This window comes from Xenopus tropicalis, chromosome 8 (genome assembly GCF_000004195.4).
Source record: "Xenopus tropicalis strain Nigerian chromosome 8, UCB_Xtro_10.0, whole genome shotgun sequence".
Taxonomy (NCBI): domain Eukaryota; kingdom Metazoa; phylum Chordata; class Amphibia; order Anura; family Pipidae; genus Xenopus; species Xenopus tropicalis.
The window spans coordinates 86,474,011-86,490,278 of record NC_030684.2 but is presented as its reverse complement, the minus strand read 5'-3'; the positions used below and the strand labels follow the sequence as shown (position 1 = coordinate 86,490,278).

The 16,268-nt window shown below is 36.4% G+C and overlaps 1 protein-coding gene across 2 annotated transcripts in view; it reads left to right on the top strand.

The window, feature by feature from the left end:
• The window catches only part of efcab11 (EF-hand calcium binding domain 11), a 32,206-nt gene extending 19,518 nt beyond the window's left edge, over nt 1–12,688 (top strand). Inside the window, exons 6-7 of one of the 2 annotated variants that reach the window (XM_031906881.1) lie at nt 11,437–11,501; nt 12,340–12,688. In XM_031906881.1, coding sequence (XP_031762741.1) covers nt 11,437–11,501; nt 12,340–12,353 — 79 coding nt within the window. In that variant the 3' untranslated portion in view covers nt 12,354–12,688. Of the gene's footprint in view, nt 1–11,436; nt 11,539–12,339 lie in introns of those variants that run through there. The other variant, NM_001113812.1, reaches the window with a different exon arrangement.
• Nucleotides 12,689–16,268: the final 3,580 nt, after the last annotated feature.

Here is a 16,268-nt window from a genome sequence, read left to right as displayed (position 1 = left end):
CTATTGCTAATTGGTTTCTACTAGCAACTGCACATGTGCAAATTAGTACCTGTGTTTATAAATCAGCCCTATAGTATTTATGCAAGAGAACCCATTCCCCCTGACATCCCGAATATCCTTACACTGATGGCAGTGGATGTGATCTACTTACTAGGCATTACTAAAATATTTGATTTGAGTATCACACAGAAGTTTGCATAAATACTGGAGATTTTGGAGAAAGCAATCTTTGAGTTGATATTTACCAGGCAGAAAGTTGTCAGGTGTAAGATTCTGGTAAAATATAGATATATATTCTGGGCTCCTATATTTTATTAATCAATAATAAAACCTTTCTTTAGTAGAGGAAACAGCCTAATTAAGTTAGCATCTGATTGTCTGGTCCAAACAATAGGAGTTTCCTAATTTATAAAACAAAGGTACTGCTCTGGGAAAGGTTTGGTCACACCTAAACTCTAATTAACATTATCAAAGGGTGAAGGACCCTGGTGATATGCATAATCAGTTAGTTCAGGAAGGACAGATGTTGACTACATGACAATTTGACTATCCAAAATGGAGGACGGGTAACTTCCTGTAACTGACTGGTATGTGCCAGCATCATTCAAATGGACCAATCAGGAGAGACTTCTAGAAAGTTCTAGAATCCACCCCTCTCTCCTGTATATAGGTTGGCTTCAGTAGGGCATATGGAGACTCAGGGCCAGGAGAGAAGTGACCACCTTACCAGATCAGAGGGAATCCTGACATCACGGACCAGGCACTTATCAAACCTAAGGAGAGGTATACTTAGGCTGTATAATCTTCTAGAGTAGAGGTTTCATAGAGTGTGTTTATATGGTGTGGGATTATTATTATTTAGGTGGCTGGGTCCCTGTGTTTCATTTGAGTGTATTTAGTTAAAAAAAGTATTGTGTATATTTGTCGTATATTGTTTTGTATTACCCTTTTGTGTTATTGTAGTCTATTGTTTATCCATTTTATCTGCTTTATGATTTATGTTTATGTAAATATTTGTTTCCAATTAATATAAAATCATTTTTACACTTATTGTTCAGTGATCTCTTTGCCACCCTATACTGTAGAACTTTAGTTATATTAATAATCTTACACAGGTCTACACAAAATCCAAACACAAGTTGGTAGCCAAAAATATGTGACTCCCTAAATCCTCACTATGGGCCAAAGCTTACAGTTGCATTTTTCTAGAATCGACACACCTGCTTATCTGACCTATCTGCTCTTTCTTGACTAGGACCTGAACCTTTCTCAATGTTCTATCAGGGGGCAGGGTTGCTGGCAGCCAGTGTACTTCTTTTAGCCTGTGTATTAATGAATTGAGTCTCAAAAGAACACTGTAAAGAGCAGATGCACCACCTCTCCTAGAGAAACACAACAGCTGTTGTGTTAAAAGAAAGCAATGTCGTATATGCCATTTGGCAGAAAAAGCCACTCTAGTTCAAGGGGGAAATTAGCTATCAAAAGAAATTAAAGCTAAATGTATTCCAAGTGCTCTGACATTCCTCCAATGTTAGTTGTGATATAATATAGGAGCTCTACACTAGTAAGTACAAGGAGCTCCCCTGAACTATTAAACTGAAAAGGACTTTTGGGTCGATCTCAAAATAAGATATTTTGAACAAAAAGCTACTAAGAACTTGGCCTTCCCATTAAACAAAACGCAAATTGTTTTTTCATGTATTACACCATATTATATCATAGTCATTTTTTGTCTGGACAATCCTATAATAACTTTTATCACCTAATTTATATAATGAGAAAAATATATTCTCTGCACTCAACCATATCATAACATTAAAATACTATTAATGCCATAAAGTGAAAACATTTTCCCATTCATCCATCCCCTATTTTGTAGAATGGTTTTCATTCTATATTTTTTTTTTTTTTATGAGAGACTTGAATGGTATTTGATCCTTCTATTAAGAATCTACAGTCTTGAATTGTACACAAGTTATCTGCTATAAAAATGTGTGCCATTTAGCCTCATTTACTTAGAATGAGGCTAAATGTGAAGTTTTTACCACTGTATGGTAACAGTCCATTATAGTGCAAAAGATTTAATTTTTATTTTATTTTTCTGGTTGTTTAAACTTAAGACATTTTGAGCAAAAACTTGCAGAAAAAAGCTCCTCTCTCTTAAATCAAAACAGGAAAAATCAAGCTGCAAATAAAATGCATAATGAACCACTGATATTCTTAATGAATCACATGAAAATAAGTCCAACAGCTTAACTATACTGCAATTTATAGGAAAACAATTTCTGCTTTGTTTTGTAGCATTTTCATAGTAGCTTTTGCAGAGTAAAAGAATAGGTTGATTTTACTTTAGGGTGCCAAGAACCCCCCAGCCTAGTTAATCCAAGTCACTATGTTTTTGCCCCGTGCCCAGTTCTTTTTAGGAAACAACTGCACTGAAAAAAAGCATAGCACCAAACAGCCACTTTACTTGCCTTTCCCAGGCTTCCCTAGCAACATATACGAGCCAAGGATGCCTGGGAATAGACTTTTTATGGAAGGAGCACCAGCAACAGTTCACCGAGGTATTCTTAAATATTTTGGCACCTCCAGTGAAATTTTCACGTTCTTTAATTATTCTGATATGAGTGCAGAGAATTACTTTTCTGAATGTTTTATACTGAAAACTGATATTTTAACAAAGACTAGGGGGGAGATTTACTAATCCACGAACGGTCCGAAGGCGTCCGAATGCGTTTTTTCATAATGATCGGTAGTTTTCGTCGCCATCGCGACTTTTTCGTATGTCGGACGACTTTTTCGTTGCTGTCGCGAAAAAAATCGGATTCCGCCGTCTACTATCGCGCAATACGAAAAAGTCACGACTACGCGGAAAAAGTCACGACAAATACGAAAAATCGCGAGGGTGGCGAAAAAGTCGCAAAATTTTCGTTTTCAATACGATTTTTTCCTTTTCGGGATTCGGATTCGTGGATTAGTAAATCTGCCCATAAGAATCAGACATGTCTTTCCACTAGGTGGTGAACTGTGAGTATTTGGGTTGCCCAGCCTATTTTATAAAGCCTGTGATGAGTTTTCCTGTTAACATCTCCATACCATTACATACCATTAAATAAGGTATATTATTTCATTTTAGTATAGTTATAATGAACTTTAGTGAAAGTCAGTTATGTGAAAGTGAAAACTATAGGCTGTAGTTCCCTACCTGAAAAAAAGCAAGATTACCGGTAAATAGGTCAAGTTTAAGGAAAGCAATAATGCATTTGTTAAAAACAAGGAGGTATAAAAAGATTATATGCAGTTATGTTATACTGGAGCTACATATTTCAGTGTATATACAAGAACATTACATCATAAAAAAACAAAGTTTGTTGAAATGACTTAAATAGCTTAGTGAACATATTAAAGAACAAAATTATTCCCGAATATATATTCTTATGGTACTAGAAGCACAGCACTGATTTCATTGCAGTTTAAGTATCAGTTTTATTACGATGGTGCCAGTTCATATTTATCTTTGCAGTTTCATTAAAGAAGCTAGAGAGAGAGGTCATTGAAGGATTCTCTGCATTACAGGTGAAAGAAAGTAAACTTTAGTCATCTAAAGCTGAGACATGTATGTATTCAAATGGTTCGATAAGTAATGGTACACCAATATGTATTTTTATAGCAGACGCTATATTTTACATGTCAATCTAGTAATATCCTGATGTCCACTGAGGGGTTATTAGTTAGGTAGATGTATTCTTGATGTGCATCTGACATTGTGAGAGCAGACTGGCCTGAATCACAGTGAATGTACATAATTCTAAAATTAATTTGGTGCAAAAAATCCAGGGCCACTTATGCTTTTTTTTTTTATAGAAAGCATCTTGAGCTCAAACATTTCATTTGCTTTTTCTGTTCTGCTAAAAAAAATGTATAAATATATATTCTAATTTAGTTATATTTTGTTTATTTTTGGTACATAAGTACAGAGTTAGAATGTTTTTTTGTAATTCGTTGTAGGATATACAGTATAACATAATGATAACTCTAAAGCAACTAGACTTGGTGAGTAATCCTGAAAATGTTTCACCACTCACCACAGCTTCTTTAGTTAAATGTAATGGCAGGGAGTTGCCAGCATTTTAAACCCTTAAGGGTAATACAGTCACCAAAATTCAATAACAGTGGTTCCACTAAACTATTTGTGTAGGTGTTAGTTGAAACTGTTTGGTATGATTGTTTGCATTATGAAGACATTTTGAAATCTGATAGGGCCTAAGATTTCATTGGTATGCCAAACACACAGACATGTTTTATTTTGTATCTTTACTTATAAAAAATATGTGTGCACATTCAAGACCTAGGTCTGCCTTACCCAACCTCTTCTTCTTCTTTTTTATTTCTCAGCTTGAGAACTTGCTTTCTACTTGAAGGCAATAAGGCTCATTTATAAACCATGCATTAAACTCTAAAACATCACATTGGCAGTTTGATTTTCATCCAGCTACTATCAACAAACTTCATTTTTTGGTCATTGGTCTCAATGACATATTCATTGTCTTTATTTGTTGCCCTGCTATTATCATTTTGAGTGTATAACTTGTAGCAGTATCCAGTTTACTTTTATCTCATCTTTTGGCCATAACATTAAATAAGCTATAAACCCCATTCTAACTTCACCCACAGAAAAAGGCCACATTCATCCATACATTTAGCTGATATATGTGCAGTGCCATCTGCTCCCTTCCAGCTCACTGTCTATTGTGGTGCTCCCTATTATATATATATATATATATATATATATATATATATAAATATGGGACAAATGGTCAGGCTGGGATGAAGTTAGAAAAATGAAATCAGAATTTCATGTTAAAGGTGGACATTTCACTGTTATCTTATGGAAGCCAACATGTATAAATACAGTTTTGCTTTCTTTTTATGTCTAGTATCTCTTGTTACCGTGTTTATTTGAAGTTTGTATCTCCTGATCTATACATATAAAATTTAGAACATAATATATATAATTGTGTTGATTTTGCACCTGGTACAGAGGGGAGAGGATGGCAATAAACATGGAAAAGAATTTCATTTTGGAGAATGGTAGGGATGGGTATACAGTGCTTTACTATATAATATGAGGGAATAAATTCAGTAAGAGTGCTGGTATGAGGTCAGATAAGGCAGAGCCTAAGGGCAGCCATACGAAGTGTGAAGTAATAGCAGTAATTGGGGAAAATGCTAAAAGTTCAAGCCTTATGGGTGGAATATTTGAACATTTTTCAGGATTTAAGGCAAAAGGCACGTTGGATGGAGAAGTATATCACAGATAATTGCATGTTAATGTAGGGTGACCAGATCACTTGAAAATTCAGGGACACATCTAGAAAATCCAGATAGAAGGGCTGTAATGTTTGCAGTTAAATATAAATGATATCAGCAACATGCATTTATTAGATGCATCACCTATTTTAATGAAGAGGAATCGGCTGTGGTTGCAAGAAGAGAAGGTGGCAAGTCTGAAATATATCTTCTACCATGATGAGCTGAATTACCCAGATATTAACTTAAGTTGTGGAATAAGCAAAACATTACAAAGATGGGATATTATAGAGTTATATTGCAGCCATAATGCTGACCTGGTGTGGAATGAAGACAGGAGCAACAATCTAAACAGTTTCTCTATCTCATATGATCTTTGTAATGCATAATTGTGTTATTTATAGAAGTGTGTATGCCACTGTTACATTGAAATGTATACCAAAACATACACTTAGATGGCTTTTAAAAAAGTACATAGAAGTGTATGGGAAAAATCAAGTAGCCTAGTAATCTTGCATAAAAACTGGTTCATTTACTAAAACTGTATATGGACATACACATATGTTAAAGAATTACTTAAAGGAGACATATCCTATAAAAAATAACAATGTACCAATGAATTATACTCCTCTAGATATAGAAGGATTGTGCTTAAAAAAGTTGTGTTTCTGACTGATTTATTGAGAAATTCGCCCAAAACCCCACTAGCCCCGCCCATCTGTTCCACTTCCTGCTGGCTGAATTCTCTGGATGAGCTGGGGAGCCGGCGGCGCCTCCGTACCCTGCACTGTAGGATAGGAACCAATCAGCAGCTAGACTGACCTGATAGGGAACTGAAGACTGCTGTGCTTGTGTGAGTGCAAGGCTGTGATTGGCTCACCCCCTCCTACTGTGCTTCTGGCAGGGACCGTTAGGACACGCCCACTCTTCATTTCAAACTCGGACAGAGAAGTGATAGGATCTATAGGGAGCTCCAATAAAGGGGCCATTGTTACAGATGGGGTTAATTTTTAGCCCAAAGGGAAACCAGCACCGTATATTATTCATAATTGCCTACAAAATAAGCGTTTTTCCCCATTTATCCAATATGTCTCCTTTAACTTAAAGGAGAAGGAAAGTCATTTTGACATTTACTGCCAATAGTGCAACAATAGTGCAAGCTAGAACGCTATTTTGAGTCTGCAGAAAGCTTTACCATATCTGATTAAACAGCCCAAGAAGCTCCCTCCATTCAAAATAGCAGCTGCCATTTTATCTCAGTCTCAGTAGCACTTAGCACAGAAAACTTATGGGAGGAGGGAGAGAGAAGAGAGGTAGTCAGATACTGAAGAACATGTGTACACAAAAGAAGACAAGAAATCCTGTGTTTCTTTTGATATAGGACTAGGATAGTGCAGCGTTTCTGTGAGTGCTTATGGCTGTTTTTACATAGACCTTTTTGATAAAGCTTACTTAGTTTTAACCTTTCCTTCTCTTTTAAAAAGAAAAACTCCAAACAGCCACCAAAACCACCAGTGCCACACAAAATGAGAATGCATTTTGCAACAAGTATGCAGCATGTTAACTTCCAAAAGCTTCAGATCACTAAATACATCTCTTTCTAACTATGCTGGTTTCTATGCAACTTTACTAAACTTGCATAGGTTTCTTCTCACGTTTTTACACAGGGCTTCAAAGCTTTTTAAATATTCAAGCTTTAACACAGTGATTGCATGTAATAACAGAAAAACATTAGTATCACTTTTAGTAGGAATTATTTAGGTAAAATGTTTTGCTTGATGGATACATCTGTTTTTATCTTCAGCTAAAGTGTTACTATGCATTTTCTGTCTCTAGAGAAAGCAATGTTTGTAAGAAAGACAATTAAATTGTTACATTTACTTTCTATTATGTAGGACGGAATGCTGTTTCTGCCCTGCAGTATGAAAAACGTTGCACAACAGAGCAGGGTTTTCTGTGTATAATAACTAGATGTGCAGTGTTATAATGTAAAGACAGGAATCTTAAGCATTACAGAGTAGCACTGTACCTTCCATGGATGCAGCTCCATCTATTTAAGCATATGCATGTTTCTTTTAGACTATAATTGTTGGATTTGTCATCTCAGTTCTTGATTACATTAAAAAGATGTGTTTGCTTGATACTGTATTTATTTCCAAAACTTTATTTTAAAGGTGGCCATACATGCACCGATATTACCGTACAAATGAAAGTTTTTCATGATAATTGGTGTGTTTATGGTGGGAGACGAGGTGACCGATATTGGTGAAAGCCTTTGATATTGGTTATCTTGTTGATTGGGCGCCCGAACATTGTAACCTTTAATGCAGAATCGTCAGATAGGGGTAGAAGTTTCTTTGTTTTTACCTGCATCTGACCCATTCATCTCTTAGGGTGAAGACACATGGAGCTACTTAGTAGCAGCTACTTGTCATGGCTACTAAATGCCAGAAATTACCCTGACATAGACAGTGCTGTGAATTGCCTCTGCTAAAACACACACAGAGATGATTATCAGTAAATGATCAGCATTGTCTACTTTAGTAGCCACGACAAGTAGCTGCTACTAGTAGGGTGTGTCTTCACCCTTAACGTTAATAGAGTGGACAAAGATCTTTCCTACATCCAATAGTGGTGGGAAAGATTGTAATTGTAGCATGTATGGCCACCTTAAGTTGCATTTTCCGTTTCAAGCACAATTGCAACTGTTTTAAGCTTCTTGAGATCAGATCTTAAAAATCACTGTTCTTAAAGGATTAAATGATTAGCCTCTCTGCCCTATTATCTTCATCATATAATCAAGTTTAAAATGTATGAGATACTTATCTGCTAAAGTGGTATTGGAATTACTTGATCCTCACTTATATCACAGTAAGTAAGGCAGCCTCAGTTCTGTGACACCTGTTTCATTTGTTCATTTGCAATAGTGTCCATTTGCTTAAACATGAATGATACTTAAGCAGAGCTGAAATCATTTTCTCTGCAGTGAATTAAGCAGGCTTACAAATAAACCAGTTAAATACTGTACTTAATCACCGCACTGTCCTATGAAACTATTCCAATAATCCCTTATGAAGTAATTAACACACAGGAAGGTCTGGTAACAGATTGTTATTTCAGAGGTGTAGGCAACAATCTCTATAAATAGTATTTAGTATATCAAGTTGTATGTGACATTTAAAAAAAATCTCTATTATTGTAACAGTGATAATGTTTTGTGTTGATGAAAATGTATTTAGTGGAGCATTTAAGAGAGAAATTAATACCCATGCCTTCCTACTTTGCTGTAACTGTTTTGTTATCCAGAACCCATTATGCAGGGGGATTATCTGTGCAGTAGTAATCTAACTATCTACAGTACCTCGCAAGGGCCAAACATGGAGTAGATTTTATTTTATTTGTTTAGCTCAGTGATCCCCAACCAGTGGCTCAGGGGCAACATGTTGCCCACCAACCCCTTGGATTTTGCTCTCAGTGCCCCCAAACCAGGGAGTATTTTTTAATTCCTGACTTGGTTGCAAGTTTTGGTTGAATAAAAACAAGATTTACTACCAAATAAAGCCCCCTGTAAGCTGATAGTGTGCATAGAGGCTGCCTAACAGCCAATCTTAGCCCTTATTTGGCACCTTCATGAACTTTTATGGTGCTTGTGTTGCTCTCAGAGTCTTTTTATATTTGAATGTGGCTCACGAGTAAGAAAGGTTGGGGATCCCTGGTTTAGCTCAAGATATAACAAACAACATAGATTTTTTTCATGATTTAAAAACAGGCAAAAACCCTGTTCAGCACAAGAACTATTCATGGCACTCATGTTGAACAATGGGGTTTACTGCCCTTTTAAATTTGACATTTTACTCCAAGCTGTCTTTTTCCAAAAACCAATCCTTAGGCAGTGAACAAGCAAATTGCAATTTTAATTCACCTGCTGCTCAAACAGGAAATTATTAACCTTATTGATATGGTAGTTTGTGAATTTATACAATTCATCTTTACTATTGCATTTATTAGAATACTTTGAAAATTAAATTAAGTAATTTAACCCTTTGTACTCTGGTTCAGCATAGATGTTTTTGCATCTATTTAATCCTCTAATTTGAGCATAGTTATTTATTATTTATTTATTATAATTTTCTTATATTTAGGGAGTAAAAGATTAAGAACACCAGAATAATCTTATTTATACAAATATCATTTTTTTGAGGACCTGAGCCTGCTTTCTCATGTTACTGTTTGCAAATAGTGCTGGCAAAATAATTTCATGGCTAAAAATAAACATTTAGTAAAGCAGATGAATCATGGGAATTACAGTATTACTTTTACTTAATCTGTTCTAGTTCATTCTGAAATCACTGCAAAAAATTGAGAACTGTTTTGCGATACTGTCTGGGAAAACAGATTAACAGTTAATCCTTCTCAAGAGTAGCTAAATATATATCATTGATAAATTTTGTACTTAAATTAATGCAAACTGTATTGAGTGCTTTAATTATATATAGTTTCTAGTCAATTTGTTCTCTTTAGATTTGTGGCTTTTTACACCTATAAACTATGTCAAAGCAAATCATACACATTTTTTTTTAACTTGCGTCATTATTATGCATACATATTAAGTAGGGATGCACTAAACCCACTTTTTTGGGTTCAGCCGAATCCCAAACCTAATCCGAATTAGAATATGCTGATTAGGATGGGGAGGGGTTAAAAATCACGCGCCAAAATTTTTTCTTCACTGCCCATTTAACACTTGCCGACTTTTAATTTGCATATGCTAATTTATGATAATTCGGATTTGGTTCGGCGGGGACCGCAGCCCCGAAACGGAATCCTTAAAAAAAAACGCTGGGATTCGGTGCATCCCTAATATTACGATACTGGTAAATGAAAATCTATAACAAAATAATACTTTTGACAGTTTAGCTTGCATACAATGGACTAGTAATATTCTAGTTTACCTGCATCTGACCCTAATGTGCCCTATTCCAACCTTAACCCCACCCAACCTGGCAAGTCATCAATCCTTATATACCCGGGTATATCCTGCCCCATCTCTGACATCACAGAAGGGGTTGAGCAGGCGCAAGTCTATAATGGCATTGACACACAGGGAGATTTGTCGCTTTTTGGAAGTCTCATTTATATAACTTATGAATCGGGATGTACAGTTTTCTCCTTAAAGATCTAGTATTAACTACAAAAAAAAATAAAACTTTGCCAAATACATCTTTAAGGAACTCATTTGATTCCCATCTATCAGCATATATCAGCTATCTGCAAGACCATGCCACAGTGTACTAGAACCATAAGCAGCACTACAAAGCAACAATATTACACTATTTTATTTCGCTCTTGATTTAAACACGTTGTTTGTATAGCTCTCTAAACACTTACTCACATATCTAAAAGACACGAGTGCCTGCAAAAACCTCATCTAGAAGATGCAAAACGTATCAGTGAGAAAAAGTACCTGATTAATCTAAAAACAACACAAAACTCTGCAATATAACTCTCTAATAATATATAACTCTCTAATATAATACATCTTTAGTTTCTTTGTTATTTCTGGCATTTTTCCTTTATTGATACTTCTCACACACTCTCGCTGGTCTTCATTTATTAGTGCTCATTTTGAAAGCACTTGCACCCTGCGCAGGCAGACACTATGTACCTTGTAATGGAGCACATTGCCATAGAGCAGGCTGTAAGTACAGGGCCTTTGCACCCTGCACCAATTGCTGCCCTCTTAACTTGTGAATCTGAATGACTCACAAGTTAGAGGTCAGAATGGGGGGGGCACCTAAGTACCACCCCAGCCTTCTCTTCATGAATACATTACTGCCACACACAAGCAGAGCTGTATTCATGGGGCATGCAAAGAGCCTTATACTCTATTTTGGAGAACAAAGACCTGTGCCTGTAGAAGCTCACTCTAAAGCAAGGTTGCTTGTGGGTTCTTGCAAGGCCGATAATTAGATTACCACAGATAATCCGCTTGTGTAAGTGACTCCAGCTTTCCCTGTTTAGCTCAAGAAATAACAAAAATATAGATTTTTTTTTTATCCCAAATGTAAAAAGTACATATGTTTTATGTAATAATGTTCTTATTGTTCATTTTCTGCTTGCCTCCAGGGAAGTGGATCAAGACTCTGATGGCCTGGTTTCTTACAAAGATTTTGAATTTGTCCTGAATTATGGTGAAGATGATCAATAAATATGTCTTGTATTTGGTTATCACTGCAGCATTATTATCATTATTTCTATATCACAGACATATTCCACAGCATTCTTACATACTGTAGATTATATATCATTCACATTGGTGCCTTCCAAATTGAAGCTTAGACACAGATATTTGTTTATAGTCCGTTAACCTGCCTGTATGTTTTTGGGATTTCACAAACACATTAAGGGGCTGATTTACTAATCCACAAATCCGAATCTGAATGAGAAAAATTCGGATTGGAAAACGAACATTTTGCGACTTTTTCGTATTTTTTGCAATTTTTTCGTCGCCGTTACGACTTTCCCGTAAATTCATAGCCATAACAAATTTTGTGAATTGTCGTGACTTTTTCATTGCCATTATGCCTTTGGAGAATTGTCGCGACTTTTTCATTGCCATTATGCCTTTGGAGAATTGTCGCAACTTTTTCATTGCCATTATAACTTTCGTGAATTATCGCAACTTTCGTATTAAGAGCTCGAAAAAGTCGCGACAATTCGCGAAAAAGTCGCAAAGTACCGATCATTGCGAAAAAAACGCATTCGGACGCTTTTCGGACGTTCGTGGATTAGTAAATGTGCCCCTAAGTGTTGCTGAAATTCCTAGTTGGAGAGCTGCTAAACAAAAAGCTAATTAACTGAAACACTACAAAAAATAAAAATTAAAAACAATTGCAAATTGTCTAAGAATAGCAATTTCTACACATATAAAATCTTAATTTCAAGGTGAACAGTCCCTTTAATGGGGTTAAGGGTCCATTAGATGATCCACATTTGAACTGTTTTTCTAAGAAAATAAACTTTACCTAGGAGCCTCAACCTAAAGCAACGCAGACAAATGGGCGAAAGACCAATCTTTTGACAACACTTGGATTGAGGACATCACCAGCCGTTATTATTGCCAGATTGGCTTTACACAGATGAGCAGGGATGCAACAACCTGTCTAATCAGAAAAGTGAACCTGTCCATGGTACAAGATTTTGTGTGTGTTGAGTAAATGAACTGGACAGATATTGTACAAAACCTTGTATTTGTCAATAACTGATATATATATATATATATATATATATATATATATATATGTATGTATAGGATATGTATGGCCATTATTTGCTAGTTTGATTACCTCATTAAATCTTGATTTAAACTTACAAAGCATAAGGAGAAAGGTTTAGCCTCAATATTTGTTTAAATATTAGATTAAATATCCATTTCTGTCTATATACCTCTCATGTGACATTTCATTGAATCTGTTGTTTAAAGTATCAGGACGAAGTATGAGGTGTCCCCACTCCGTTTAGAAGAAGGGAGGTTCCATTTAAATATTCGGAAAGGTTTTTTTTTTACTGTGAGAGCTGTGAAGTTGTGGCATTCCCTCGTGCTGGCTGATACATTATATAGCTTTAAGAAGGGGCTGGATGGAATCATAGCAAGTGAGGGAATAGAGGGGTAAGGGGGATAGCTCTTAGTACAAGTTGACTCAGGGACTGGTCCGATTGCCATCTTGGAGTAAGGAAGGAATTGTTTCCCCTCTGCTGCAAATTAGAGAGGCTTTAGATGGGGTTTTTGCCTTCCTCTGGATCAACTAGAAGTTAGGCAGGTTATATATAGTCATTATGGTTGAACGTGATGGACGTATGTCTTTTTTCAATCCAACTTACTATGTTACTATGTGTCAGTGTTCCACATCTGAAGAATAAAAAACAACTATGCCGAGCAAAGTTGGCAACACAATTTCTAAAAACCAAAAACAATTTCAAGAGATATGGCACCTGGGATTTGGTAAAATAAAACTGAGCTGAACAGAGCAGAATTCAGGAAATCCAAGACAGTTTAGATTGTAGATCAGCAGTGCGGCATGTGCAAAAATGAAACTGCTGACCTCACTACTAACAAGGTGAAATGTGAAACCCCAGGAGCACAGTGAAAAAACATGAGATCAAAGAAGGTGTATAAATTGCAGCCTAGGCCTTCAGAGGTGAAATTGTTAGAATTGGACCAGTAGGTGGCTTGCACTAAAGGCGTACAAAGTATCAAAGGTATTATATATTCATTGGTTGCTTTTAACTCCAATTCAGACTTTGTTACAATACAGTTCTCAGATTTCTTAACCATGTTTTTGGGCTGAGTATCCCATAAAGCCACTATGTGAAGAAAACACACAGTACTGTACTTTTTTTAATATTAATAGAGGAAGCACTTTTAACTGTCCCTTTAACAATGCCTTGGATGTGCTACATTACCTTATAATGCTAACCTGCTCATGCCACATACCAAATTAAGACAACCCCTGACCTGGTCTTTTGGCAGTTGCCTAAAGCATTTTCCAAGCTGGAGAACCAACATTTGCTAGAACTGAAGGAATGTATCTATATAACAGCAACCTTAAAATAATCTTGTTTCTTTGATTATTCCAAGGGACTGTCAACAGCTCTGCTGTGCTATTGGCTCATGTTGAAATATATATACTGGGTCTGAAATGTCAGATCATTGACAGGACCCAAAAATAGTGAAAGCTGTCCTGGGCTGGAGGGAAGCAGCTTGTTACAGTTGGCTCAGTGGAGATACTGCCCAGATACCTAATTAACCCTCTGGCTGTCTGTGCAGCAGTTTTGAGAGAGAACAAATAAGCCAAAAGCCACATTTAGCAGTATAAAACTGCTAATATATTTTAAATAGCAAAAAACTGTTCTGTCTTTAGATCCCCTTTAAAATACATGTAACACCTGGGGGCACTTTTACTTACCCACGAATGGGCCGAATGCGTCCGATTGCGTTTTTTTCGTAATGATCGGTATTTTGCGATTTTTCGGAAAATTGTCGCGCCTTTTTCGTAGCCATTCCGAAAGTTGCGCAAAATGTTGCGATTTTTTCGTAGCGTTAAAACTTGCGCGAAAATTCGCGACTTTTTCGCAGCTTTCGCGCCAAGTACGAAACATTCGGATTCATTCAAGCTTCAGTATGGTGACTTTTCTTGGGCCAGGTTGGAGCTGCAGGGTGCCATTGAGTCCTATGGGAGGCTTCCAAAATCATGCTAAGTCTGAAGGTTTCGCCCGCCGCTTACGAGCGCTCAATACGAAAAAGTCACGACAAGATACGAGCGAATCGTAATGGCTACGAAAAACTCGCGTTTTTTCGCGCAAGTCGTAATGGCTACGAAAAACTCACGTTTTTTCGCACAAATCGTATTGGTAACGAAAAAGTCGAAAAAAAAACGCAAAAAATACGAAAAAGTCGCAAAATGTTCGTTTTCCAATCGGAAGTTTTCCAATTCGGATTCGAATTTGTGTCTTAGTAAATCAGCCCCCTGGTGTATGTCCCAAAATATCAATACTCTGGAAAGACACCTTCAGACTCCTAAGCCAACTATTGCAGAAAGAAATCCAACCAGACCCCCAGCTTGCCCTACTACTTCGCAAACCGGAAAACTTAACCAAGACTAAATTTAAACTATGCTCTCAAATTTGCCTGGCAACCAGATGCAGAATAGCTTAAAAAAATGAAAAGCATCACTGCCACAATTCCCTGAAATAACAGCTAAAATCTGGCGGATTTCTACAATGGAAAAACTGACTGCACTTATTCATAACAAAATGGATATGTACGAAAAGATGGTCTTCCAGGATCACATGGACTGAAAACCAAAATAACCAACAACCTAACCAGACTTAAAAAAGAACAAATCCAGAAAATAAACCCAGGTGTCAGACCCAGTACAAAAGCAAAGGATTACATTTATAATAATGATCAGGCGAGAGTCCAACCCCCTATCTGACCCCCACTTCACTCTTTCTATCTTCCCCCCCCTCCCCCACATGTTTTATATGTAACCTACTTTGTTGTAAAACAAACAATAAAAACAAGGTTTAAAAAAAATGTATGTATATAAAGAGGTTATAGAAAGTGTTACTGAAGCCACATATTTCAATTTGTTTGTAAGCAAACATAAGTTTGCTTGTTACATTACATTACAAAATATTATTCTGATATAGATAGATACAGTAGATAGATAGATAGATTATTGCCATTGTTGCGGTAGTGTTCTTTGGAGTGATAGTAGTATGGAGAAGCATACTTCTCCGTCTAGTAGACCACTAGCTGCCTTAATAAGCAGAGCTGACTGGGGTGTTGTGGTGCATGCTACGGTCTACAATGACATCCTATATATTCTGTGGTTCCTACACTATGGCAACAGCTTGGAAAAGGCTCTCCACTGCACAATAATGCCCCAAGCACAAAAAGAGGTCCGTACACAATTGGTGTGTTGTAGGATGAATTTTGTGGTGTTCACTGCAAGCTGCAAACCTCACTTGCAATTTTCCAACTTTGAGTGAAAGTCAGTTTGGAATTAGTTTTCATTTTTTATTCTACAACTTTCAGACTTTCAACTATTTGGTTTTTGTGACTTATTTATCCTACCAGCATGGCAGCGATTTGGATGTTAAAGTGGAAAATTACAAGAAGGCGGCCTAAAAAGAAAGATTAGAATTTAAAATAAAAGCAATAAAACAGAACCTTTGATTTGTTTTTGGATCTATCACCTCAACAACTAAACAGCATTTTCAGAATAACACTAAATTCAAAAATCATACAAAAAAAATATTGACCAAAGATATAATGGCTTTGATTACTGCCTATAATAGGGGGAGACAGTTTGCAAAGATTATTCATTGTTCTCTCTTTACCTTTAGCAACCAAGCTAACATTGCACAGTGCCCTATAAAGGCTGCCAGGAGAT